Genomic DNA, 26,759 nt, shown 5'->3' with positions numbered 1-26,759 from the left:
TTTATTTAAATTCAATTTAATTAACATATACTGTTTTATTAGTTTCAGAGGAAGAATTTAATGACTCATCAGTTGCGTACAACACACAGTGCTCATTATAGTGTGCTCCTTAATGCCGATAATCCAGTTACCCCATCCCCCCACTTCCTCTCCAGCAAACTTCAGTTTGTTTCCTATAGTTAAGAGTCCCTTATGGTTTGCTTCCCTCTCTGTTTTCATCTTATTTTATTTTTCCTCCTCTTCCCCTATGTTCATCTGTTTTATTTCTTAAATTCTACATATGAATGAAATCATATGGTATTTGTCTTTTTTGGACTTAATTTCCTTAGCATAATACCCTCTAGATCCATACATGTTGTTGCAAATAGCAAGATTTCTTTCCTTTTGGCTGAGTAATACTCCATTGTATATATATACCACACGCTTACCTATTCAACAATTGATGAATATATGGGCTCTTTCCAATATTTAAATCTGAATTTCGAATAAACAATAAATAGATTTTCTTTTTCCTTTTTTTTTTCTGTGTGTTCCACATAGTGTCTAGGATATACGGATACTAAAAATGTTTACTGTTTATCTGAAATTCAAATTTAAATGGGTGTCCTGTATATTTACTTGCTGAATCTGTCAGCCTTTAACGTCATCTCTAGTGCAATAGTGCAATAGTGCAACAGCGTCTTTATTGGTCTCCTGGCTTCTACCCTTCCCCTCCACCTCAAAATCCATCTTCAACAAAGCCATCAAAGTGATCAATTTAAAAGTTAAATCTGATCAAGTCTTCTTTCTACTCAAAATACTCTAATGAGCCCCCATTTAATTAGGAATAAAAGCCAAGTACCTTAAAATGGCCTATATTGGCTATTATTCATCTAACTTCATCTCATACTACTCTCCCCATTACTTCCCACCTTGCTCCTGTTGTCCTAGGTACACTGACATCCTTATTTGTGAGGCATCTTATTTTTTAAATTTATTTAAATCAAATTAATTAACATATAGTATACTTAGTTTCAGAAGTAGAGTTCAGTGACCCATCAGTTGTAAATAACACCCAGTGCTCATGATATCATGTGCCCTCATTATTGCCCATTACCCAACTACACCATCCTTCCACCTCCCTCCCCTTCAGCAACCCTCGGTTTCCTATGGTTAATAGTAGCTTATGGTTTGTCTCCCTCTCTGATTTTGTCTTATTTTTTTTTCCTCCCTTCCTCTGTGCTCTTCTGTTTTGTTTCTTAAATTCCACCTATGAGTGAAATGATATAATTGTTTTTTGCTGATTGCCTAATTTCACTTAGCATAAGACCCTCTTGTTCTATCCATGTTGTTGCAAATGGCAAGATTTCACTTTTTAATGGCCAAATTTTATATATATATACATATATATGTATATATATATAAAGAAGATGTGATATATATAGATAGATACCTATCTATATATATCACATCTTCTTTATATATATATACATATAAGCTATAGATACCTATCTATATATATCACATCTTCTTTATCCATTCATCTGTCAATGGATGTCTGGGCTCTTCCCATAGTTGGGCTATTGTGGACAGTGTTGCTATAAACATTGGGGTACCGGTGCCCCTTGGATCCCTTCATTTATATCTTTGAGGTAAATCCCTACCAGTGCAATTTTTGGGTCATAGGGTAGTTCGATTTTCAACTTTCTGAGGAACCTCCATACTGTTTTCTACACTGACTATACCAGGTTGCATATCCACCAATAGTGTAGAAGGGTTCTCCTTTCTCTGCATCTTTGCCAACATTTGTTGTTTCCGGACTTGTTAATGTTAGCCATTCTGACTGGTGTGAGGTGGTATCTCATTGTATTTTTTTTTAAAGATTTTATTTATTTATTTGACAGAGAGAGAGAGAGAGATCACAGGTAGGCAGAGAGGCAGGCAGAGAGAGGGGGAAGCAGGTTCACCGCCGAGCAGAGAGCCCGATGCAGGGCTCAATCCCAGGACCCTGAGATCATGACCTGAGCCGAAGGCAGAGGCTTAACCCACTGAGCCACCCAGGTGCCCCTCATTGTATTTTTGACTTGTATTTCCCTGATGCTGAGTGATGTGGAGCATTTTTGCATGTGTCTGTTGGCCTTTTGTATATCTCCTTTGGAGAAAGGTCTGTTCATGTCTCTGCCTATTTATTGACTGGATTATTTGTTCTTTGGGTGTTGAGTTTGGTAAGTTAAGATTTTGGGTACTAACCCTTTATCAGAAAAAAACATTTGCAAATATCTTCTCCCATTCTGTTAGTTGTCTCTTGGTTTTGTCAATTGTTTCCTTTGCTGTGCAAAAGATTTTTATCTTGATGAATTCCCAATAGTTCATTTTTACCTTTGTTTCCCTTGCCTTTGGAGACACATCTTGCAAGAAATTGCTGTGGCCAAGGTCTAAGAAGTTGCTGCTTGTGTTCTTTAGGATTTTGATGGATTCATTGAGGTCTTTCATCCATTTTGAGTCTATTTTTGTGAATGGTGTAAGAGAATGGTCTAGTTTCATTCTTCTGCATGTGGCTGTCCAATTTTCCCAACACAATTTGTTGAAGAGACTGTCTTTTTTCCATTGGATATTCTTTCCTGCTTTGTTGAAGATAGTTGACCATCACATTGAGGGTCCATTTCTGGGCTCCCTATTCTGTTCCTTTGATTTATGTGTCTGTTTTTGTGTCAGTACCATACTGTCTTGATGATGACAGCTTTGTAATAGAGCTTGAAGTCTGGAATAGTGATGCCATACAGCTTTGGTTTTCCTTTTCAATAATCCTTTGGCTATTTGGGTTGTTTTCTAGTTGAATATAAATTTTAGGATTATTTTTTGCAGCTCTGTGGAAAATGTTAATGATATTTTGATAGGGATTGCACTGAATATAGATTACTCTGGGAAGCATAGACATTTTAACAATATTTGTTCTTCCAGTTCATGAGCATGGAACGTTACATGTGAGGCTCTTAAAGCATTTGCTCTAGCTGTTCCTTCTGCTTGGAATGTTCTTCTACCAGACACATTTCAGCTAATTCCCTCATCTACCTTTTGTTTAAATCTCACCTTTAAAGCATTAGTTAAAAAGAAGAAAAAACATTATTTTTGCAATATCCTAGCAATTATGAGAAAAATCCTTCTTTTTTTCTAACATGGGATTCTTGTAGTAGATAGTTAATGTGGTTTTCCTTTTGATTCTAAGAAAATAAATTCCCTAAACATACTTTTTCAATTAGGTGATACCAAGCAAGTGGCCATGTTTCTGCCCTGCCATACATGTTCCTATTCTATTAATGTTATGTTTTTAGTATCCTTCTGGAAAGAAAGTCCATGAATTTGTAATGAAGGATGAAAATATTGTGCTGTCTTCATGCATATTCAAAGAAAGACCACTGTACCCATTGGTAGACTGTAGGTCAAATGATTACAACTTAATAAAAGAGAAGAATAATTTTATTTGGCACAGTTTCAAAGTATTATATGATTAATATATAAAATTATTTCAAAATTTGGTAGCAAAACTTACTTGAGGCATGGGATACTGTCCTTTGTTCCTCCTTCACTAGCCACAGTGTTAGTGCTTCCAGAAAGACTCCTTGAAGAAGGAAGCTGGGATGAGGGATCCGGAAATGGAGGACTTGTTTCTGGTTCTGGGGTAATAATATCTTCAATATCATACTGAAGTCGTACCTCTAATGACTTAAAAAAAAGTCAAGTTTTAATTTCATCTAAGTCATAATAAGTAATCACATTAAAAGTTTCTGATAACTTTTTGGTAATTATTACTTTTTCATATTAATAAATTCAGTTTTAATTTATAGTAAAGTTGAGATATCCCAAATTGATTTAAATAGTGAAATACATGGACCATTCATTGGCATTCACAAAAAATGTAAAATATTTCTTAATATTCAGATTTATAAGAAAAATACCTACTAGTTGAGATAAAGTTTTTAAATACTAAATACTCCTTTAAAGGTATAAATTACAACTCCATATATAATGAAATGAGAAATTGGTCATGGTTATTCCAGTGAAAGAAAATAAACTGATTATGTTTATACATACAGAACACACAAATTGTTATTTGTACAAGACTTTTAGTTTAAAAAAAGTCTATTTTGACTTTGAATTTAGTAAATGTTTTCCAAAATAAATTCTAATTTTTGTTTCATTAGCTTAGCTCAATTTCACTAGCTTGGTTAGAATTGCTTAGTTTAAAAATATATGATAAATGTATTGAAATAAAAAGATGATCCAAAACCTTTTTTAACCTAAAAATGTTTACAAATTAAGTACTTCATGACTGCATTCAGAGCTTTAATTAAAATCAATTTTATAACAAACATTTACTTTACAACGTAAAAATCAGCATTTTTAAAAATTCATTACCATACAGTGTATTAGTTTCATAGGTAGAGTTCAGTGATTCATCAGTCTTATTTAACACCCAGAGTTCATTACATCATCATATCTTAATGTCCATTGCCTATTTTCCCTATCTTCCCATCTCCTCCCCTCCTTGAGCAACCCTGTTTGTTTCCTATGGTTAAGAGTCTATTATGGTTTGTCTCCTTCTCTGATTTCATCTTGTTTTATTCCCCTCCCTTCTCCTGTGCTCCTCTGTTTTGTTTCTTAAATTCCACATATAAGTGAAATCATATGATTAAAAAAAATCAGCATTTTTGAGGCTGAAAACAAATGCCATCAAGGGGTGGTAATACAGTAATATCAAAATGGCTGTCATAATTATCTTAAAAACTTAAAAAAAATTTCTAGTGACTGTAACAATTGCCAGTTATTGAGTGCTATCTATACCAAAACACTATATTAATGATTTCATAGAATCCTCATAAGAACCCTATGAAATTGGCCATTATTTGTAGTTTATTATTACTTTGTATTTTTCCATTTTATTTATACAGAAAATTATATAAGTGTATGAAACTTGTTCTTACCCAGACTCTACTACTGACTACTGAAACCTCATGACTTGCTCAGAGTCATGTAGCTATTCACTGGCAAAGCCAGAATTAAAATATATGCTTATCTGACTCCAAAGGCTGGGTGGGATTTTAACTCAAATACTTTAACAGGGCAGTCCTTAAATTTACTGTTGAGGTAAAAACAGTTACAGACAGGCCTTTAGTAGATAATTTTTATTTTCTGATAAAATGGTAAAATGGACTCAGTAGGGAAGACCAATTACCTATAGATGCCTTAATTTAGATTTAATTTATCCTATGAGAGAATAAATGAATAATTAAATTGCTTGATTAGTTCAAAATTTAGATAAAGTAGTCCATAATTATTTCTATCCTATAAAAATGTTGCTATCTAGAAAATTATTAAAAATAATCTTATTATAGTTGAGAAATGATCACTTGTGGCAATTGATAAGACAAAAAACTTTAATAAAGGTACACAACAAAGCCTTCATTAATTTGACATTTATACATAAAGCAATAAATGACTGTATAAATTCTATATACACATAATCCATTCTATTTAATAATAGAGCATTTTGGTAGAGAAATGTTTTTTTCATTATAAGCCAAAATATTTTTAAATATGTTATACTAGGTAACAAGAATAATTCAAAATCCTATAAATTGGATTACTGGCCAAATACAATAGTCCTGAAGGCTTAAAAACCATACCAAACACTAGACAAAATCTGTAAGTTCTTTCTTTTAGTAACTCTATCTGTAAACATTAAATTTTAAATAACTTACCACTATTTCTGTTGTTATTTCATGTCTGCTGAATTTATAAATTATGACATATGCAGAGACTCCTGATACACAGAATACTCTGCTCTCTGGACACCAGTAAATCATCTGAATGGCATATGGATCTTCCTCTACAATTTCACATGTTGGTTTTCCTTCTCCTACCTTCTGTTTTTCAAACACTTTTGACGTTTTTAGCTTGTACAGCATCTGCAGAGTTACTATAAGATATTGAAGCATAGTTATCTTCTAATTTGAACTTAATTCTTAGATATTGTTGAAGTATTTTTCAATATATTTGTTAAAGAGCTAAAATAAAATCCAAGTAGACAAAATAAATTATATTTTAATTTTTAGTAAGCATTCATCATTACATTTTATCATTCCAATTTATCTGGATGGAGATTCTAGAGAAAAATAAATATTTATTGCATATATACTATATACCAAAGAATTTCTAGGTCCTTTTTATGCATTGTCTCATGTGATCCTCAGAAAAATCCCACGAAGTGAGTATTCTTATCCTCATTTATTGACAAAAACACTGAGGCTCAGAAAGTTTATAATGGAAATACTGAACTAATTCTCTCTACAATTTCTCCATTTGCTACATGAAAAAGTGAAGCTATTCTTAGAGAGTTTACTCTTCTCAACAAATTTCTAGATAACCATTAAGATGAGAAATATTTGTAATTTACTAACTAGTAATATTGAGAGTCCAATAATCTATAATTATTTTAGAAAGAATCTTTTCCAAGTTAAATCTAATTAAAAGTTAATTAAATCTAATTAAAAATCCTTAGAAAAGGATTAGTTATAATTTTTTAAAACTCTGCAGTAATGAATTGTTTTCAGGAATATTGATTTGGGGGGATTTTTTTTTTTTACATTATAGACCCTGATGATAACTCTCTTATAAAAAAAGTTCTGATTCTACAAAAGATCCTTAAGAGAATCTCTAAAAATCTGGGACTTGCTGTAAAAAATGCATAATCTGAAGCTAATTATGAGAAACATCAGTCAAAGTGAAATTGAAGATTCTACAAAAATAACGGGCCCAAGTCCTCAGAAATATCAATTTCATGAAATAAAGATTCATAAACAATTTCAAGTTGAGGAAAACTCAAAAGATGATAAATGCAGTAAATAATCCTCAATTTTCTTTTATTATAGAAGATATTATTGGGACAATTGGTGAAAACTGAGAAAGGCCCTGGAGGTTAGTTAATAGTATTAAATCTATTACTCTCCTGATTTTGATAACTATAATTTGACTATGAAAAAAAAAGTCTTGTTTGTAGGAAATATACAGTGAAATATTTTAGGGCCATGTAGTGTAAGAAGATCATCACTTCAACTCACAAATGGTTACAAAAGCTATATACATATAGGTGAATATATGGAGAAGAGGGAGAGGGAGGAAGGTGGAAGAACAAATGTTGTATACACTGACATTTGGGAAACCTGGCTAAAAGCTATGGAACACTTCATGGTATTTTTTTGCAATTATTTTCTAAGTCTAAAATTATGTCAAACTGAAACATCTTGCAAATGGTTAGGGCATTAATTATACTAGGTGCTATAGCCTGCCCTCTAGGTCAGATGGGGTATCACTCCCATGATTACTTTATGCGACAATAACAATGGTAAAAGGATATTGCTGACATAATTAAGGCTCCTAATTAGTTGACTTTGAGTTAATGAACATAGGTTATCCTTAATTTGGCTGACATAATCATAATTAAAAGAGAGACTGATGCCCTCCCTGAGGTTAGAGTGACACTCCCTTGCCAGCCTTGAGGAAACAAGTTGCCATGAGTTAAAACGCTGTAAGAAAATCTCAGCTACTTGAGACTGAATGAGGACACTAAGTCTTAGATGAAACTGCAGCCCTAGCCAACACCTTTACTGAAATCTCAGGAAACCCTAAGCGAAGAACCCAGCTAAACTGTACCCAGATTTTTGACACACAGAAACTGTGAGATAATATGTAAGTACTGTTTTAAGCTGCTCAATTGTAGTAATTTATTACTCAGCAAAGAAAACAAATACACATAGTAACAACCTCAGTTATTCAAATTTAGTATAACCTTACTTCTATACAGGACAGTATTCCTCAAAATTGTCAGAATAAGTGATTTTTCTTCAATGACATCCACTAAATTGGAAATACGTCCTTATAATTGATTACAGTAAAAATATTAAACATGCTGCAAACCTTTATAATATATGGTCTGAATATGATAAAATATTTAAAAAATAACTTCTTAAAATATTATGCATGCTTAAGGGTGTCATATATTCTAATTATTAGGATGTTAAAGTGTCTTCTCACATTTTAGAAGCTAAGGAGTGACTTTGAGGTGTTGGGAAAGGAACAATAATATCACTATAAAATTATGTTCTTGGAACAAAGTCAGATTTACATGAAAAAACTCATCCAGAGAAAATCTTTTGTCCTTTGGAATTTCTCCCCGAGTCATTGCTCAGTCATTGTGAGTTCAAAAAGGTGCCTCAAAATTCATGATTTTACATATTTTAATCATTTTCCCTTGCTGTTGGTTTGCTCCACTGTTTGAAAGAGTCTAGCCTGCAGGCCAAGAGTATCACCAATATTCAACCTTCTTCCATTTGCTTTTGTTTATCAAGGTCTTCCTCAGAAGCTGTTTACCTCTACAACTTCAACTATTACTTTTATGCTGCTTCTATATTACTGTCCATTCTTGACCATTTTTCCTACCACCTAGACACTTGGATTTTGTGGTGTAATTACAAAATTAAAACATTTAGCACTCTCTTGTATTTCTCATTTCCAAAGGATTTATCTATAGCTTGCTGGTTACTCATCCTCAGAAACTGAGTCATTGCTCACTTATTCTTCTCCTCCTATTCCTGACTACTAAAATCTTAACTATCTTCCAAAACTCACATTAAATACTACCCCATCAAAACACCCTTTCTGGATCTACCTGGTTCAAACAAATCTCAAATTTCTGGTAATAAACAGAGTTTAAGTTATGTTACATTAAGATTTCTTATCAAACTGTTTGCCTACTATTCATATATGTGCATTTCTTTATCTGATTTAGTAAATATAAGTTTTATAAAGGGTGTATATGGAAATAATCAAGTCTAAAATATCTTTGCATGCCCTTCAACACTGAGAAGACTACTTTATTCCTTAAATTATACAATTTTCAAACATCTTAAAAGACATTTTACATTTATCAAATCATTTCTTTTGATTCATACGAGGATTGGTAGACAATTTGAAAAGTGGACTCTTTTCTTTCTAGAAAGAAAAGAACTTCTCCAGGACAAGAGCTGGAGGTAAAGGAAATTCCTTTAACAGAGTTAATATGACAAAGTTTGGTACTTTTTCAACATACCTTCCCTTTTGTAAATATAATGGTTACTGACAGTGAATTCAGTCCTGTTTATATTATAAAGGAAAAGTATACTAGAGATCGTACTTTAAACTGATCTAACATAAGAAATGGATTTCTATAACATAGCCATATATGCATGCTAAAAATATATCTGAAATATTGATTGTCCAAACTAAAAAGTGGTGAATGGCTCTGACTGAGTAAATATTAATCAAGTGTTTTCTGTTATAGAACAAGAGACTTAAAACTTACTTGCAGAAGCATCCCAAAATTTTATTGATCCATCTGCATGACTAGATAAAAAATATATTAGCATTAATTACAGTAAATCTAAAAAAACCATAATCTTCCTAAATGTATAAAAACTTGAGTTATTGCTGAAATGTGATTCAAAACCCCATTCCAGTGAGAACTAATGTATGTTAAACCATTCCTAAGCCATGGTTTACTTTTTAAACAATGCACTAAAGTCTAGATTTAAAAAAGAACAAAAGATTTTACTGTAAGAAGATTTTATGTGTAATAGAGAGAACAATGAAAACTGGCTTGAATGAGCAATATATTTTTATATAAAATTGTTCACTCAATAAAAAATACATGACTTAATTTTGATTACATTAAAGTAATTTTGAAGTGACTATCATAGTGAAACTAAAGTTAAGTTTCAAAATATAAAAAGCAAATCCTTAAACCTATCTAGAGTTGTATCATTATTTGGCAATAACATAATGGAATATTTATAATAATTCATCTAGAATAAAAAGGATAGAATAATTACAACATTTTATGAGGTCAGCTTCATCCTGACACCAATACCGAAAAAGAAAATTATAAAACCTTATTCCTCAAGCACAAGTATAAGAGTGGTCCAAAAAATATTAGCAAATAAAAAAAAAAAAACATAGGATAATACATCATGACTAAGTTGCAGTTCATCCTAGGAATGCAAAAGTAGTTAAACATTAAAAAAATCAATCACCATTTTGTGTTTCATGATACTGACAATTAAAGAAGAAAAACCATATGATCATCTCAATAAAAACAACAAAAAAAAAAACATTAGTTTTTACTTTTTGGCTATTGTCAATAATGCTTCTTTGAACATTCATGTACAAGTTTTGTGTATACCTAAAAGTGGAAGTGCTTGGTTATATGATAATCATTTAGCTTTTTGAGAAACAGTCAAACCATTTTCTGTATCAGCTGCATCATTTTACATTTCCACTAGCTATGTAGGTAGTTCCAATTAATCTATATCCTTGTCAACACTTGTTTTCCTCTTTAAAAAAATTTTAGCCATCCTAGTGGGTATGGAGTAGTACACATGATTGTGGCCTTGATTTTCACTTCCCCAATGACTAATGATGTTAAGCATGTTTTCATATGATTGTTATCCATTTTGTAGGCTTTTTTGAAAAAGTCTACACAAGTCCTTTGCTCACTTAAAAAAATGTTTGTCTCTTTATTTTTGAGTTTGAAGAATTATTTTACATTCTGAATACTAAACCCTATCAAATATGACTTGAAATTTTCTCCAACTAAGTGTTGTCTTTTCACCTGATGATGAAGGTCATTTTATCTACTTTTTTCTTTTGTTATTTATGATTTTGGTGTAATATCTAAGAAACCTTTGCCATAATCAAGGTCATGAGAGATTACTCTTTTGTTTTCTCTTTGAATTATGTAGCTTTAGCTGTTAATTCAAGTCTTTCATCATATTTCAGTTAATTTTCGTATAGGGTATGAGGTAGGAGTCTAACTTAATTTTTTTGTTTCAAGTTTTTACTTATATTCTAGTTAGTTAACATAGAGCATAATATTAGTTTCAGGAGTAGATTTTAGTGATTCATCACTTACATATAAAATCCAGTACCCCCCTTAATACCTATCATCCATCAAGCATATCCCTACCCCTACTTTCACTCCAGCAACTCTCAGTTTATTCTCTATAGTTAAAAATCTCTTATGGTTTGCTTCCCTTTCATTTTTTTCCCCTTCCCATATGTTCATCTGTTTTGTTTCTTAAATTCCACATATGAGTGAAATCATATGGTTTTTGTCTTTTTCTGACTTCTATCACTTAGCATAATATACTCTTACTCCAACCACATTGATGCAAATGGGAAGATTTCTTTCCTTTTTTATGGCCGAGTAATATTCCATTGTGTGTGTGTGTGTGTGTGTGTGTGTGTGTGTGTGTACGTACGTGTGTACACACACACACACACACATACATACATACATACATACTACATTTTCTTTGTTCATTCATCAGTGAATGGACATTTGGGTTCTTTCCATAATTTGGCCATTGTTGGTAATGTTGGTATAATCAGTATTTTTGTATCCTTTGGGTAAATAGTGCAATTGCTGGGTCTTAAGATAGTTCTATTTTTAACTTTTTGAGGACTTTCCACACTGTTTTCCACAGTGGCTGCACCAGTTCTCATTCCCACCAACAGTGTAAGAGCAATCCCCTATTGTTGCATCCTCACCAATATCTGATGTTTCCTGTGTTAATTTTAGCCATCTGAAAGTTGTGAGGTGGTACCTCATTGTTGTTTTGCTTTGCATTTCCTTGATGAGAAGTGAGGTTGAACATCTTTTCATGTGTCTGTTAGCCATCTGGATGTTGTCTTCTGCCCATTTCTTAACTGGATCATTAGTTTTTTTGGGTATTGAGTGCGGTAAATTCTTTACAGATTTGGGGGAGGGTCTAGCTTTATTCTTTTGTATGTGGATATCCAGTTCTCCTAACATTTGTTGATGAGATTATCCTTTCTCCCATTAAATGATCCTGGCAGTCTTATAAAAAAAATCAGACATAGATGCATGATTTTTTTTCTAGAATCCCAATTCTATTTCATTAAATTATATCTCTAATCTTATGACCACAGAGTCTTGATCACTGTAGCTATGGAGGAAATTTTACAATTGGGAAGTGAGTCCTTCAACTTTGTTCTTTTTCAAGATTATTTTGACTATTTGGGGTTACTCACAATTTCATCAATTTTAGGATAACCCCATTTGGTTTTTTGATAAGGACATTTGGTTTTTTGATAAGGACAGTAGTGAATCTCTACATCACTTTGGATATTGCCATCTTAACAATATTAAGTGTTACATTCATAAACATGGGATATAATTCCATTTATTTTTGTGTTTTAAATTTCTTTCAGCCATTTTTTATAGTTTCTAGTGTATAAACTCTTCATCTCCTTGAGTAAATTTGTTTCTAAGTATTTTATGTTACTTTTTGATGCTCTTATAAATAGAATTGCTTTCTTAATTTCCTTTGTGAATTGTTCATTGTTAGTATATAATAACACACTAATACATATTTAAGATTATGATATTGGCAAATAGAGCTAATGTTCTTTCTTTCCACAACAGATGCTTTTTATTGTTCTTGTCTCACTCTTCTGGATAGAAATTCCAGTACAATAAGAAATAGAAGTAGCAAAAGCCAGGATTATTGTCTTGTTCTTGATCTCAGAGGAAAAGCTTTCAGCTTTTTACCATCAAATATGGTGTTATCTATGGGTTTTGCGAAATGCCTTTTACCATATTAAGGAAGTTCCACTCTAGGTTAAGGAAGTTCTTCACTTATCTGAATGTTGCTTCTGTGGTGGTGTTAAATTGTAAAAGGGGCATCTGTCCAACGCTTTTTCTGCAAGAGTTTACCATGTTTTTCTTCCTTTCTATAGATGTATTATGTTGATTTGTATATGCTGAAACACTTCTTGTGTTTCTAGGAAAAATCTCACTTAATCATGGTTTTAAATTATCACAATAATATGCTACTGGATTCCATTTGCTAGTATTTCATTGAATACCCTTGCATCTATGTTCATAAGGAATATTTTTGCATAGTTTCTTGTGATGTCTTTATCTGGTTTTGGTGTTAGGGTAATGCTGGCTCCATAGAATAAGTTAAAATGTGTTCTTCTCTATTTTCTGGAAGTGTCTGAGAAGCACTTGGTGTCAATTCCTTAAATGATTGGTAAAATTCATCATAAAGCCATGTGATCCTGGCCTTTTCTTTGATGGGAGGTTTTGATTACTGGTTCAATCTCTTGTTATAAAGTTGTTCATATTATCTATTTCTTTTTGAGTCAGTTTTGGTAGTTCGTTTCTCAGAATTTATCCATTTCATCTAGGTTATTTACTTTGTTGGCATACAGTTGTTCATAATATTCTTTATAACCCTTTTTTACTTAAGTAAGATTGAAAGTATCTTTTAATTCTGATTTTAATAATTTGAGTGTTATTTTTTTCTGAGTTACTATAGTTACTCAGTCAATTCTGTCCATATTTTCAAAGAGCCAACTTTTGGTTTTATTGAGTTCCTTTATTGCCTTTCTGACCTGTTTTTATTGATCTGTGCTTGAATTTTTGTTATTCCTTTTGTCTGCTAGCTTTAGGTTTTCCCCCCTGCCGCATCCCCTAGTTCTTTGGATGTAGAGTTAGGTCATTGATTTGAGAACGTTTTCCTTCCTTTAATGTAGACAGTATAGTTGTAAATTTCCCTCTGGGTACTGGTTTTGCTACATGTCACTACTTTTTTTTTTTTTAATTCAACTCAAAGTGTTTTCCAATTTCCCTTGGGATTTCTACTTTGGTCTATTGTTTAAGAGCATGTTAATCCACATATTTGTGATTGTTCCCATTTTCTTTTAGTTATTACCTAAAATTTTCATTATATTTTGGTTGGAGAAGAAATGGTATTGTTTCAATCTTCCTACATTATTGAGACTTGTTTTGTGGTCTAACAACTGCTCTGTCCTGGAGAATGTTACATTACCTTTAATTATGTCTGTTCTCTGTTTCTGTTATTGTTGTGTTGAGTGCTCTATATATTGTCTCTTAGGTTAATTTATAATGCTGTTCAATTCCTCTGTTTCCTTAGTGATATTCTATCTAGTTTTTCCATCAGTTACTGAAACTGAATCAGTTATTGTAAAACTTTCATACTTTAATTCTGTCCATCTTTTGCTTCATATATCTTGGAGTTTTATTATTGTATATATATGTTTATAATATACCCATATAATAAGCATTTGATCCTTTTATCAATATATAATCTCTTCTTTTTTCCTTGTAACAATTTTAGACTTAAAATATATTTTGTCTAAAATTAGTATGTCTACAAAAAATACAGGAATAAAAAAATTAAATTTGTAAAGCCACTCTCTGCCTTTTTTTAATTTACTGTTTGCATGGAACATCTTTTTTCCATCTTTTCATTTTCAACGTATTTTTGTCTTTGCAATTAAAGTGTGTCTCCTGTAGAAAGCACACAGTTAGATCATGTATTCTTACCCATTCCCATTCTGCCAATCTCTGCCTTATAATTAGTGTAATTCATTTAATTTAATGGAAGTATTGAAAAGGAAGGACTTCTGCCATCTTGCTATATATTTTCTATGTAACTTCAAGACTGCCTTCTTTCATGCTTGATTAAAAAAAGTACTGTTTTGCTTCCTTTCTTGTTTCTTATTTATTTTTCTGTATATATTTTAGTTGTTTTTTTAGTGGTTACCCTGGGCATTAAAATTGCCTCTTAAATTTATAACAATCTAATTTGAATTAATAGTAACTAGCTTCAGTACCAAAACTCTATTGCTCTTTGTTATATATAGCTGTAGATATATAAGTCAACTATGTTGTTATTGTCACAACTTCTTTATGTGTTTTGCCCATTACCACCATGGATTTATAATTATGCTTTTATGTATTTAGAAAAAAAGAGGAGTTAAAAACAAAAATAAAATAATGTTGGCTTTTATATTTACCTATGTATTTACCTTTAATGGTGGTCTTTATTGTCTCATATGGCTTCAAGTTACTGTCTAATGTGTTTTCATTTCAGCCTGAAGAACTCCCATTAGCATTTCTCATAAGGCAGATCTACTAGAAATAATTTCCTCAGCTTTTGTTTATCTGAGAATGTTTTGACTTCTCCTTCAGTTTTGAAAAATAGTTTTGGTGGATATAAAGTTGTTGGCCAAAAGTTTTTTTCTTTCAGAACTTTAAATACATCATGCTACCATCTCGATCTTCATAGTTTCTAATGAGAAATTACCTTAATCTTATTGAGGATCCCTTGTACTTGACAAATTGTTTCTGTCTCAGTGCTTTCAACATCCCTTCTTTGGATCTGCTCAGTCTTTGTCTTTCAACAATTTGATTATAATGCTTCAGTGTGGATCTCTTTGAGTTTATCCTACTCAGATTTTACTGAGTAAAACATATATATATATGTTAATTTTTTGTCAAATTGGGGAATTTTACAGCCATTATTTCTTCAAGTATTCTTTATGTTCTTTACCTTCTCTTTTCTGAGACATCCATTATGTGTATTTTGTTAAAGTTAATGATGTCCCACAAGTCTCCTAGATACTGTTAATATTTTTCATTCTGTTTTTCTTTTTGATCTGCAGATGGAATCATTTCCATTGACCTATCTTCAAATTCACTTATTCTTTTTTCTGTCTGCTCAAATCTGAGGCTGAATCCCTCTCATAAGTTTTTCATTTCTGTTATTGTACTTTTCAGCACCAGAATTTCTATTTTCTCTTTCTTTTCTTTTTTTCTTTCTTTCTTTCTTTCTTTCTTTAACAAATCTTCTCTCTTTATTAATACTCTCCATTTGGCGAGACTTCATTCTTCTGGTTACCTTCAATTTTTGTTCACAGTTTCTTTTAGCTCTTTAAGCATATTTAAGAGAGTTGATTTAAAGTCTTTGTAAGTAAAATGCCTTGGCTGCCTCAGGGAAAGTTTCAACTAAATTCTTTTTTTCCCTTCTGAATGAGTCATGATTTCTTGTTTCTTTATATGCTTTGTATTTTATTGTTGAAAATTGATTTTTGAGTATAATAAGGAGACTGAAAATTATGTTCTCCCCCTTCGCAAGTTCTTCTGCAGATGCGTATTGTAAGTTTTTGTTGTTAGTTTAGAAAAGTCACTATGTGACTTTTTAGAAGGTCATTTGACAGCAATTTCATTAAATGACTATAGCCAAACAATAACAGCAATGATAATAATGACAACAATAATAAACCACCTCCTTGTCTTAGCAAGATGATTCTGTGTTAGGAAACCGCTGCAATCCAAGGCAGGTTATTTCCAGCTCTTCATTAGCCTTCACTTCTGGTTTTCATGGTGTCTAAAGTTCATCTAGAGGAGAAATCTTTGAAACTTCTCAGGTATTTTCTTAGCATGTATCCAGCTGTAGGCATGCATGTGGATATCTAGATTTTGCAGCATAAGTGGGACCTTTACAAAGCCTTTTTTCCCTCATGTGTTTTCTTATACAGCCTATTCTTTACAAGAGTACAAACTAACTCTTTTTTGCCCCTGTTCTTATACCCTGCCCCAGGTAAGCTGCAACTGTACCTCTGCCTTTAATTACTCAGACAAATGCCTTCCAGGAAGACACTTTAGCCCTGGAAAAGCTGAGGCAGGGAAAACAAAGGTAAACCCTTGAGCTGATCCTTCAGGGAGGCACCAAACAGGCAAAAACAAAGGCAAGTACAACTACAATTCTTTGAGAATAAAGTCTGTATTTATTACTCTTTCTGGCACCAGAAACTATGTAAGAGGAACGTGGGCTGCCACCACTGAGGTAGGGAGTGGTAGACTGTAAATGGGTAAGGTAGAATACCATATGCTCTTGCAAAAATTCAGCAGCTTTTTAAAAAAAATGAGGTATAGTTGATATTTAACATTATATTAGTCTCAGGTGTACCACATAATTAGTTGTTTGTACATTTTGTAAAATAATCACCAGAAGTCTAGTTAATATCCATCACCATACATGTTAAAAATATTTTTTTCTTGTGGTGAAAACTTTGAAGATCTACTCTTCTAACAAATTCCAAATATACAATACAGTATTAGATAGTCATCATGCTATACATTACATCCCCAAGACTTATTTATTTTAGAGCAACTTCTTTTTTCATTAAGCATTCTCCTGGTTGTTATAAATTTTCTGTTAGAGTCTAGAGTTCAGAAAAAAATTATTCTGTTTTTGTCAGCTTAATAATCATTTAGTGGAGAAATCAGTCCTACTCTGACATTTTCAGTAATATAACTTCCTGATATTTTATAGTAATTTTTCTTTACTTAATTGTAACACATCTACAGGATGAATCATGAAATTATACCACAATATATACAGAATATAGCTGTATAATCACTCAGATTAAAAAACAGAACATCAACAAAAACACTTTCATTCTCTTTTCCAATCATTATTCCTATATCTTCTCCAACAGTAGCCACTATTGTCTTTTAACATTCTATATCAGTTTTACTAATTTTTGATACCTCCATTTTGGAGTACTTACATACTTTATTAAATACATATCTGGGGGCGCCTGGGTGGCTCAGTGGGTTAAGCCGCTGCCTTCGGCTCAGGTCATGATCTCAGGGTCCTGGGATCGAGTCCCGCATCGGGCTCTCTGCTCAGCAGGGAGCCTGCTTCCCTCTCTCTCTCTCTCTCTCTCTCTCTGCCTGCCTCTCTGTCTACTTGTGATCTCTCTCTGTCAAATAAATAAATAAATTAAAAAAAATCTTTAAATACATATCTGGGAGTAGAATTAGTGGTTCAAAGAGTTACTACATGCTGCCAAAGAATTTTCCAAAGATGCTAACTATTCCACAAAAGAGTTCTAACTATTCCACAACATCAGAAAAAGGTATGCACAGTCTTTTAAAAAATTTATCCATTTTGATGGGTATGTGCAATCTTATCTCATTGTGGCTTGAATTTACATTACTCTGATGAATGATGAACACCTTTTGACATGCTTATGACTATTGGGTTACTTCTTTTGTTAGGTCTTTTGGGCCAATTTTTTTTCTATTGACTGTCTCTTGACAGTCTGTATGACATATATATGATACATATATTTGTCATAATTATTTACATACCTGATACAAGCACTTCACTGTTCACATATGATGTAAAAATCTTTTCCCTGTGACGTGTATTTTCAGTGTCTTAATGGTGTCTTTTGAGGAAGAGAAGTTCTTAATTTTAAAAGTAATCTGATTTATAATTTTTTTCCCTTTCTGGTTAGTGCCAATTATATTTTATTTTTATTTATTTTTTATTTTATATATATATTTTTTACCAATTATATTTTCTTTTTTTTTTTTTAAGATTTTATTTATTTATTTGACAGAGAGAAATCACAAGTAAGCAGAGAGGCAGGCAGAGAGAGAGGAGGAAGCAGGCTCCCTGCTGTGCAGAAAGCCCGATGTGGGGCTCGAACCCAGGACCTGGGATCATGACCTGAGCCGAAGGCAGCGGCTTAACCCACTGAGCCACCCAGGCGCCCCACCAATTATATTTTCTTTATGAAATCTTCACAAACATCAAGAAAATATTCTCCTCTATTATTCTCCTGAAGCTTTATTGTTTTCTTGTAGTATTTATTTATTTTTTTGCTTTTGCTATAGTTTTACTGATTTCTTAAAATTAACCCATTATTTCCATGAAAGTAGTTGGATATGTGGTGGGCCAAGACTCTTTACCAGTCCTTGTTGCTTTTAAATCTATCATTTACTTGAAATAGATTTTTAATATGATATGTGGTAAAATAGATTCCATCTGAATATCAAATTAACCAGAATAACTTATTTAAAAAATTACTTTCTCACTGCTTTACAGATTCATGTTCATAAAGAATCAATTTTCTCCATATATGACAGGTGCTTCTGGACTCTCTTATTCAGTTTTGTCTGGCAGTCTATATTTCTGCCATCTACACACAATCTTAGTCATTATAGTTTTATAATAACTCTGAATGACTAGTAATTTTTTTTAGTTTTTAAATTCCAATTAGTTAACAGTGTTATCTAAATTTCAGGTGTATAATACAGTTATTCAGCACTTCCATACATCTCCAGGTACTAATCACCAGTGCACTCCTTAATATCCATCACCTATTTACACCATCCAGCTACCACACCTTCCTTCTGGTTACCATCAGTTTGTTCTCTATAGTTAAGAGTCTATTTCTTTATTTTTTAAAAAAATATTTTATTTGTTTATTTGACAGAGACAGTGAGAGAAAGAATTAGAGGGGGGAGGGTCAGGGGGAGAAGCAGACTCCCTGCTGAGTGGGGAGTCTGATGCAGGGCTTGATCCTGGGACTGTGGGATCATGACCTAAGCAGAAGGTAGACACCTAACCAAATGAGCCATCCAGGTGCCCCAAAGAACCTATTTCTTAGGTTCGCCCCCCCCCCCTTTTACCTTTGCTTGTTTTGTTTCTTATATTGCACATGTAAGTGAAATCATGTGGCATTTGCCTTTCTCTGACAGACTTATTTCACTTAGCGTAATACTCTGTAGCTCCACCCATGTCATTGCAAATGGCAAGATTTCATTCTTTTTTTATGGCTGAGGAATATTCCATTGTATGTATGTATATATGTACATGTGTATATATATACATATATATGTATGTATATATATACACCCCACATGTTCCTTATACATTCATCAGTTGGTGGACACTTTGACTGTTTCCATCATTTAGCTATTATAGATAATAAACATCAGTTAACTGCTGCTACATCAATTAATTCATTCTGGATTAGTATTTTCTACTTGGATAAATACCTTGATCTGTAATTATTACATTGTGAGGTAGTTCTATTTTTAAATTTTGAGAAACCTCCATATTGTTTTTCATAGTGGCTGCACAAGTTTGCATTCCCATCAACAGTGCAACAGGGTTCCCTTCTCCACATCCTCACCAAACCTATTGTTTCTTGTATGGTTGATTTTAGCCATTCTGACAGTTGTGAGGTAATATCTCATTGTAGTTTTGATTTGCATTTCCCTGACGATGAGTGATGTTGAGTATGTCTTCATATGTCTGTTGACTATCTGTATGTCTTATTTGGAAAAATGACTATTCATGTCTTCTGCCCATTTTTTAATTGGAGTATTTGTTTTTTGGGTGTGGAGTTGTATAAGTTCTTTATATATTTTGGATACTAGCCCTTTATTATATACATTATTTGCAAATATCTTCTATTCCATAAGTTTCTTTTTGGTTTTATTGATTATTTCCTTTACTGTGCAGAGTTTTTATTTTGATGTAGCCCTGGTAGTTTATATTTGCTTTTGATTCACTTATCTTAGGAGAAATATCTAGAAAGAAGTTGTTATGGTCAATGTCAAAGAAGTTATTACTTGTGTCCTTTTCTAGGATTTTTATGATTTTGTGTCTCACATTTATGTCTTTAAACCATTTTGAATGTATTTTTGTGAATGGTATAAGAAAATGGTCTAGTTTCATTCTTTTCCAGGTAGCTGTCCAGTTTTCCCAATGCTATTTGTTGAAGATACTTTTTCCCATTTTATATTCCTTCCTTCTGTTTCAAAGATTACTTGACCCTGTAATTGTGGGTTTATTTATGGATTTTCTATTCTGTTCATAACTCGAAGTCTAGAAATGTGATGTCTCCACCTTTGTTTTTCATTCTCAGGGTTGCTTTGGCTCTTTGGGGTCTTTTATGGTTCCATACAAATTTTAGGATTTTTTTTTCTAGCTTTGTGAAAAATGCTGGTGGTATTTTGATAGAGATGACATTAAATGTGTAGATTGCTTTGGGTAGTATAGATATTGGAACAAAATTTTTTCTTCCAATCCAGGAGCATGGAACATCTTTATTTGTTTGGGTAATCTTTGATCTATTTTATCAGTATTTTGTAGTTTTCAGAATACAGGTCTTTTGCTACTTTGGTTAGGTTTATTCCTAGGTATTTTATTATTTTTGGTGCAATTGTAAGTGGAATTGATGCCTTAATTTCTCTTTCTGCTGCTTCATTATTGGTGTATAGAAGTTCGATAGATCTCTATACTTTGCAGGATGCTTGGGTGGCTCGGTGGGCTAAGTGTCTGCCTTTGGCTCTGGTCATGATCCCAGAGCCCTGGAACTGAGCTTTGCATTGGGCCCCCTGCATAGCAGGAAGCCTGCTTTTCCCTCTCCCTCTGCCACTCCTCCTGCTTGTGCTGTCTCTCTGTCAAATAAATAGATAAAATCTTTTAAAAAAAAAAGTTCTCTATACTTTGATTTGTATCCTAGAACTTTACTGAATTTATGCATCAGTTGTAGCAGTTTTCTGGTGGAGTCTTGGGTTTTCTAGATATAGTATCATGTCATCTGCAAATAGTAAAAGTTTTACTTCTTCTTACCAATTTGGATGCCTTTTATTTATTTTTCTTGTCTGATTACTGTGGCTAGGACTTCTAATACGATGTTGAATAAAAGTGGTCAGAATAGACATTCTTGACTTGTTCCTGATCTTAGGGGAAACACTTTCAGTTTTTGCTGATTGAGGGTTATACTAGCTGTGGGTTTTTTGTATATGGTCTTTATGATGTTGAGGTATGTTCCCTTGTCCCTATTTTGAGGGTTTTTATCATGAATGGATGTTGTATTTTATTAAACTCTGTTTCTGCATCTACTGAAATGATCATATGGTTCTTATCCTTTATTAATGTGATGTATCATGTTGACTGATTTGCAAATATTGAAACACTTGCAACTCAGGAATAAATCCCACTTGATTGGTGATGAACAATTTTTTAAAATATATTGTTGGATTCTGTCAATATTTTGTTGATTTTTGCATCTATGTATATCAGAGATATTGGCCTGTAGTGTGTTGTTGTTGTTTTCTGGTGTCTTTATCTGGTTTTGTAATGAGGATAATGCTGACCTCCTAGAATGAATTTTGAAGTTTTCTTTCCACTTCTTTATTTTGCAATAGTTTGAGAAGAATAGTTTCTAACTCTTCTTTAAGTATTTGGTAAACACTTGTGAATCTATCTGGTCCTAGATGTTTGTTCTTTTGGAGGGGAGGGTTTGATTACTGATTCAATTTCTTTGATGGTTGTTCATCTGTTCCAGTTTTCTATTTCTTCCTATTTCAGTTTTGGTAGTGTATATGTGTCTAGGTTCTTCTAGGTTATCTAATTTGTTAGCCTGTAGTTTTTCACAATATTCTCTTATAATTGTTTGTATTTCTGTAGTATTGGTTTTTATTTCTCCTCTCTCATATGCAATTTTATTTACCTAGGCCCTTTCTCTTTTTGATGATTCTAGCTAGAGGTTTATCAATTTTACTAATTTTTTCAAACAACCAGCTCCTGATTTCATTGATCTGTTCTGTTATTTTTTAGTTTCTGTACCATTTATTTCCATTCTAATAATTATTTTTCTTTCCTTCTGACATTTTAGGCTTCATTTGTTATTCTTTTTCTAGCTCCTTTAGGTGTAAGGGTAAGTTGTTTACTTGAGGTTTTTCTTGCCTCTTGAGGTAGGCCTGTATTCCGATGAATTTCTGTCCTATGACCACTTTTGCTTTATCCCAAATGTTTTGGATCACTGTGTTTTCATCTTCATTTGTTTCCATGTATTATTTTTTTTATTTCTTCTTTTATATTGTGGTTGACCTGTTCACTGTTTAGTAGTATGTCATTTAACCTCCATGTATTTGTGGTTGTTCCAGATTTTTTCCTGTGATGTCTTCTAATTTCATAGAGTTGTATCAGAAAAGGTGCATGGTATGAATTCAGTCTTCTTGTATTGGTTGAGACCTGTTTTGTGGCCTAATATGTAATTTATTCTGGAGAATCTTCCATGTCCACTTGAAAAGAATGTGTATTCTGCTGTTTTAGGAAGGAATGTTCTGAATATATCCATTAAATCTATCTGGTCCAGTGTGTCATTTAAAGCCATTGTTTCCTTACTGATTTTCCATTTGGATGATCTGTCCATTGACTTATGTGGGGTATTAGAATCCCCTATTATTGTATTATTATTATTGATTAGTTTCTTTATGTTTGTTATTGTTTTATATACTTAGGTACTCCCATGTTGGGTGCATAAATATTTACAACTGTTGTATATATTTTTTTGGATTATCCCCTTTATTATACGTAGTGTCCTTCCTTTTTTGTCTCCTTTTACAGTCTTTGTTTTAAAGTCCAGTCTGATATATCATATTGTTGGTCTGGCTTTCTTTTGACATCTGTTTGTATAAATGTTTCTCCATCCTCCCACATTCACTCTGCAAGTGTCTTTAGGTCTAAAATGAGTCTCTTGTAGGCAGTTATATATGGGTCTTTTTTTTCTTTAATCCATTTTTACACTCTAAGTCTTTTATTTGGAATATTCAGCCATTTACATCCAAAGTAATTATTGAAAGATATGTATTTATTGCCATTTTATTACTTATTTTGTGGTCATTTCTGGAGGTTTTCTCTGATCCTTTTCTTTTTATCTTTCATATTTTGCTGATTTTCTGATATATCTGGATTTAATTCTCATTGTATTCTTTGCATGTTTATTAGTGATTTTTGAAATAAGGTTACAAGTAGGTTTGTATATAAACTCTTCTGTATATAGCAATGTATATTAAGTTGATGGTTTTTTTTTTTTTAAAGATTCTATTTATTTATTTGAGAGAGAGACAGTGAGAGAGAGCATGAGCGAGGAGAAGGTCAGAGGGAGAAGCAGACTCCCCATGGAGCTGGGAGCCCGATGCGGGACTCGATCCCGGAACTCCGGGATCATGACCTGAGCCGAAGGCAGTCGTCCAACCAACTGAGCCACCCAGGCATCCCAAGTTGATGGTTTTTTAAGTTTGAACCCATTCTTTTCTCCTTTTTCCCTCCTCCCAGATTTTAGGTATATGTTATTATAGTTTATATCCTTTTATTTTTTGGTGTGAGTTTCTAGATGATTTTTTTAAATAAAAATATTCGTTTTTGCTGCTTTTACGTTTCCTGCCTTTATACTGCTTTTGGTCTCTCCTTTTCACTCAGAGTCCCCTTTAGTATTTCTTGCAGGGCTATATTATTGGTCATGAACTCCCTTAGTTTTTGTTTGGGAAATTTTTTTTATCTTTTCCTATATTCTGAATGATAGCTTTTCTGGATAGAATAGTCTTTTTTTTACCCCAAGATTTTATTTATTTACTTGAAAGGGGTTGGGGAGAACCAGAGGGAGAGGGACAAGCAGACTCCATGCTGAGTGTGGAGCCCAACAAAGTGCTTGATTTCATGACCCTGATCATAACCTCAGCCAAAATCAAGAGGCAGATGCTTATCCGACTGAGGCAATCTGGATAGAGCATTCTTAGCTGCACACTTTTCCCATTCAGCACTTTGAATATATTATACCATTCCCTTCTGGCTTTTCAAGTTTCTGTTGAAAACTTTGCTCTTAGCCTTATGGGTTTTCCCTCATAAGTTAATGACTTCTTTTGCCTTGCTGCTTTTAAGATTTGTTCTTTATCACTATAATCTGCAAATTTAATTATGATTTGTCTTGCTGTGGACCTACTTTTGTTGATTATACTGGGAGTTCTCTGTGCCTTCGGGATCTGGATGTCTGTCCTTCCTCAGATTAGGAAAGTTTTCAGCTATTATTTCTTCAAATAAATTTTCTATGTTCTTTTTTCTCTTTTCTTCTTCTGAGACTCCTATAAGACGAATGTTACTACATTTGATGGACTCACTGAATTCCTTTACCTATTCTCGTTTTGTATAATTCTTCTTTCTCTCTTTTGTTCTGCTTCATTGCTTTCCCTAATTTGTCTTCTAGGTCACTAATTTGTTCTTCTGCTTCTTCCAGCCTGCTGTTCATTGCATCAAGGTTTCTAATCTTGTTTATTGCTCTTCATTACTGATTCTTTTTTAAATTTCTTAACTCTGTGGTAAAGGTCACACTGAAGTCCTCCATTCTTTTCTCAAGCCTAGTGAGTATCCTTATAATCATTGCTTTAAATTCTCCATCAGACATGTTACTTATATTTGTTTCACTTAGATCTCTGGACATGGCCTTACCTTGTTCTTTCATTTGGGATACATTCCTCCATCTTCTCATTTTGTTGAAGTCTTTGAGTTCCTCTCTGTGTTAGAAAAGCCAGTTATCTCTCCTGCTTGCTCCTGAAAATAATGGCTTTATGAAGAAGAGATTGGGTAATGCCCAGGGCCTGGTGCTTCAAGGAATGCCTTCAGTGTGTGTTGTGTGCCTTGTGCTGTTGTGTTCTGGCTGTTCTATCCTTCAGGCCAGTCATCTGTAGAGGCTTTCCTTCCCTGTTGTGAGTTGTGTTTTGTCCCTTGTCTGAATGTGATGAGTTTTAACTAGGTTTGATTTGGTCGGCTTGTGAATTGAGATCACCACCTATTTTGGAACTGAGGCCCTGAAAAACTCACTGGTCAGGAGACATGGTGTGGGCAAGGGTTTGTGCTGGTGTTCCGGGGGAAGATGTCCACCACAACAGAGCTGAAGTTTGATTAAGAAGTGCAGTTCTACTGACAAGCAAGTTAGGAAGCTAGTGTCTGTATTGTGCTGCTTCCTGCAGGTGGCTCTGTGTTTACATTGAGGAATAGAGGAGGAAAATAGTGGCCAGCCAGTTCTTTGTTCCTAGAGAGATGTCTACCTCTCAGGCTCATGGTCTGAGAATAGCAAATAATCTCTTCACTGTGTGCCCCAGGTACCTTTCAGATTATTGTTTCAATGCGATATGCCCCCCAGTTGCTTTCCTGACTTCTTTTCAAGACCAGCACAGTGCCCTCTGGGATCTATCCCAGCCAAGCTCACTGACTTCTAAAACTCCAGGCTTTAAGCCCCACTGGTTGTAAGAACTCATGAAATTCATTCAGTGAATTTCTAAGTCAATGGCTATAGGGAGATATTCTCCTTGTGCGTTCCCCTGCTCCCCTCTCTTGCCCTTCTCTTTGACCATGATTCCCTTCCCTTCAATGCAGGCAGCACTGTTTCTCATTTAAATCATGTCTTTGCACTTCCTACTTCTTCAATGTGGCCTCTTCTTTCACTTAAGTTGTGGTTTGTTCTGTCATCCTCAGGTCAATTTCTGGGGTATTTAGGATGATTTGATAGTTATCTAGTTGTATTTCTCGGACAAGCCATAGCCTAGGGTACTTCTACTCTGGCCATTTTCCTCAATCTCTCTTGTAAATTAATTTCTCACTTTGTTCTTTTTGCCATGTTGTTTTGCAATTGCTCTTTATATTTCTATACAAATTTTGTAATCAGCTCATTAATTTCTTCCAAAAAAATTGCTGCTGGCAATCTTTTATCAGAATTATATTAAGTCTTTAGATCAACTTGGGAAAAATTGTTATCCTTACAATATTGAGTATAATTAATGATTATGATATATCTCTCCATATATTAAAGTGTTTTCCTACTTAAGTTTGCTTCACAATTTTAATTATAGATGTGTTACGTATATTTTATAGGATTACTTCTAGATTATGTGATTTTTTTTGTATCTTATTTTAAATTGAGTAATTTTGTATTTTTATTTTATAATTATTGCTAGTATATAAAATATACTTTTTGTTGATTTTTGCATCCTGATGTTTCCAGTGACTTGCTACATATTCAAATTAATTAAAATAGTTTATTTGTATATTATTTTTCACTTTTCATACACATAATCATGTATACTTTGTATACTCTGAGTATTAAGTTTATATCTTCCTTTTCAATCTTTATATTTTTTATTTCCAGTGTTTGCCCTACTGAACTGGATAGGTCTACAAGTTTAATGTTGTGTACTAGGTGTG

The 26,759-nt window shown here is 33.0% G+C and overlaps 1 protein-coding gene across 5 annotated transcripts in view; it reads right to left on the bottom strand.

Moving 5' to 3' along the window:
• Positions 1 to 26,759, bottom strand: part of STXBP5L (syntaxin binding protein 5L) — a 411,169-nt gene that overhangs the window by 124,985 nt on the left and 259,425 nt on the right. For all 5 annotated transcript variants that reach the window (XM_047726199.1, XM_047726189.1, XM_047726217.1 and 2 more), the window contains exons 15-17: positions 9,377 to 9,417; positions 5,739 to 5,956; positions 3,530 to 3,702 (exon numbers count right to left, since the gene is read on the bottom strand). In XM_047726199.1, the coding sequence (XP_047582155.1) occupies positions 3,530 to 3,702; positions 5,739 to 5,956; positions 9,377 to 9,417 (432 nt within the window). The remainder of the gene's footprint in view (positions 1 to 3,529; positions 3,703 to 5,738; positions 5,957 to 9,376; positions 9,418 to 26,759) is intronic.

This window comes from Lutra lutra, chromosome 1 (assembly GCF_902655055.1).
Source record: "Lutra lutra chromosome 1, mLutLut1.2, whole genome shotgun sequence".
NCBI lineage: Eukaryota > Metazoa > Chordata > Mammalia > Carnivora > Mustelidae > Lutra > Lutra lutra.
The sequence above is the reverse complement of the archived record's forward strand: the minus strand, read 5'-3'. Positions and strand labels throughout refer to the sequence as shown.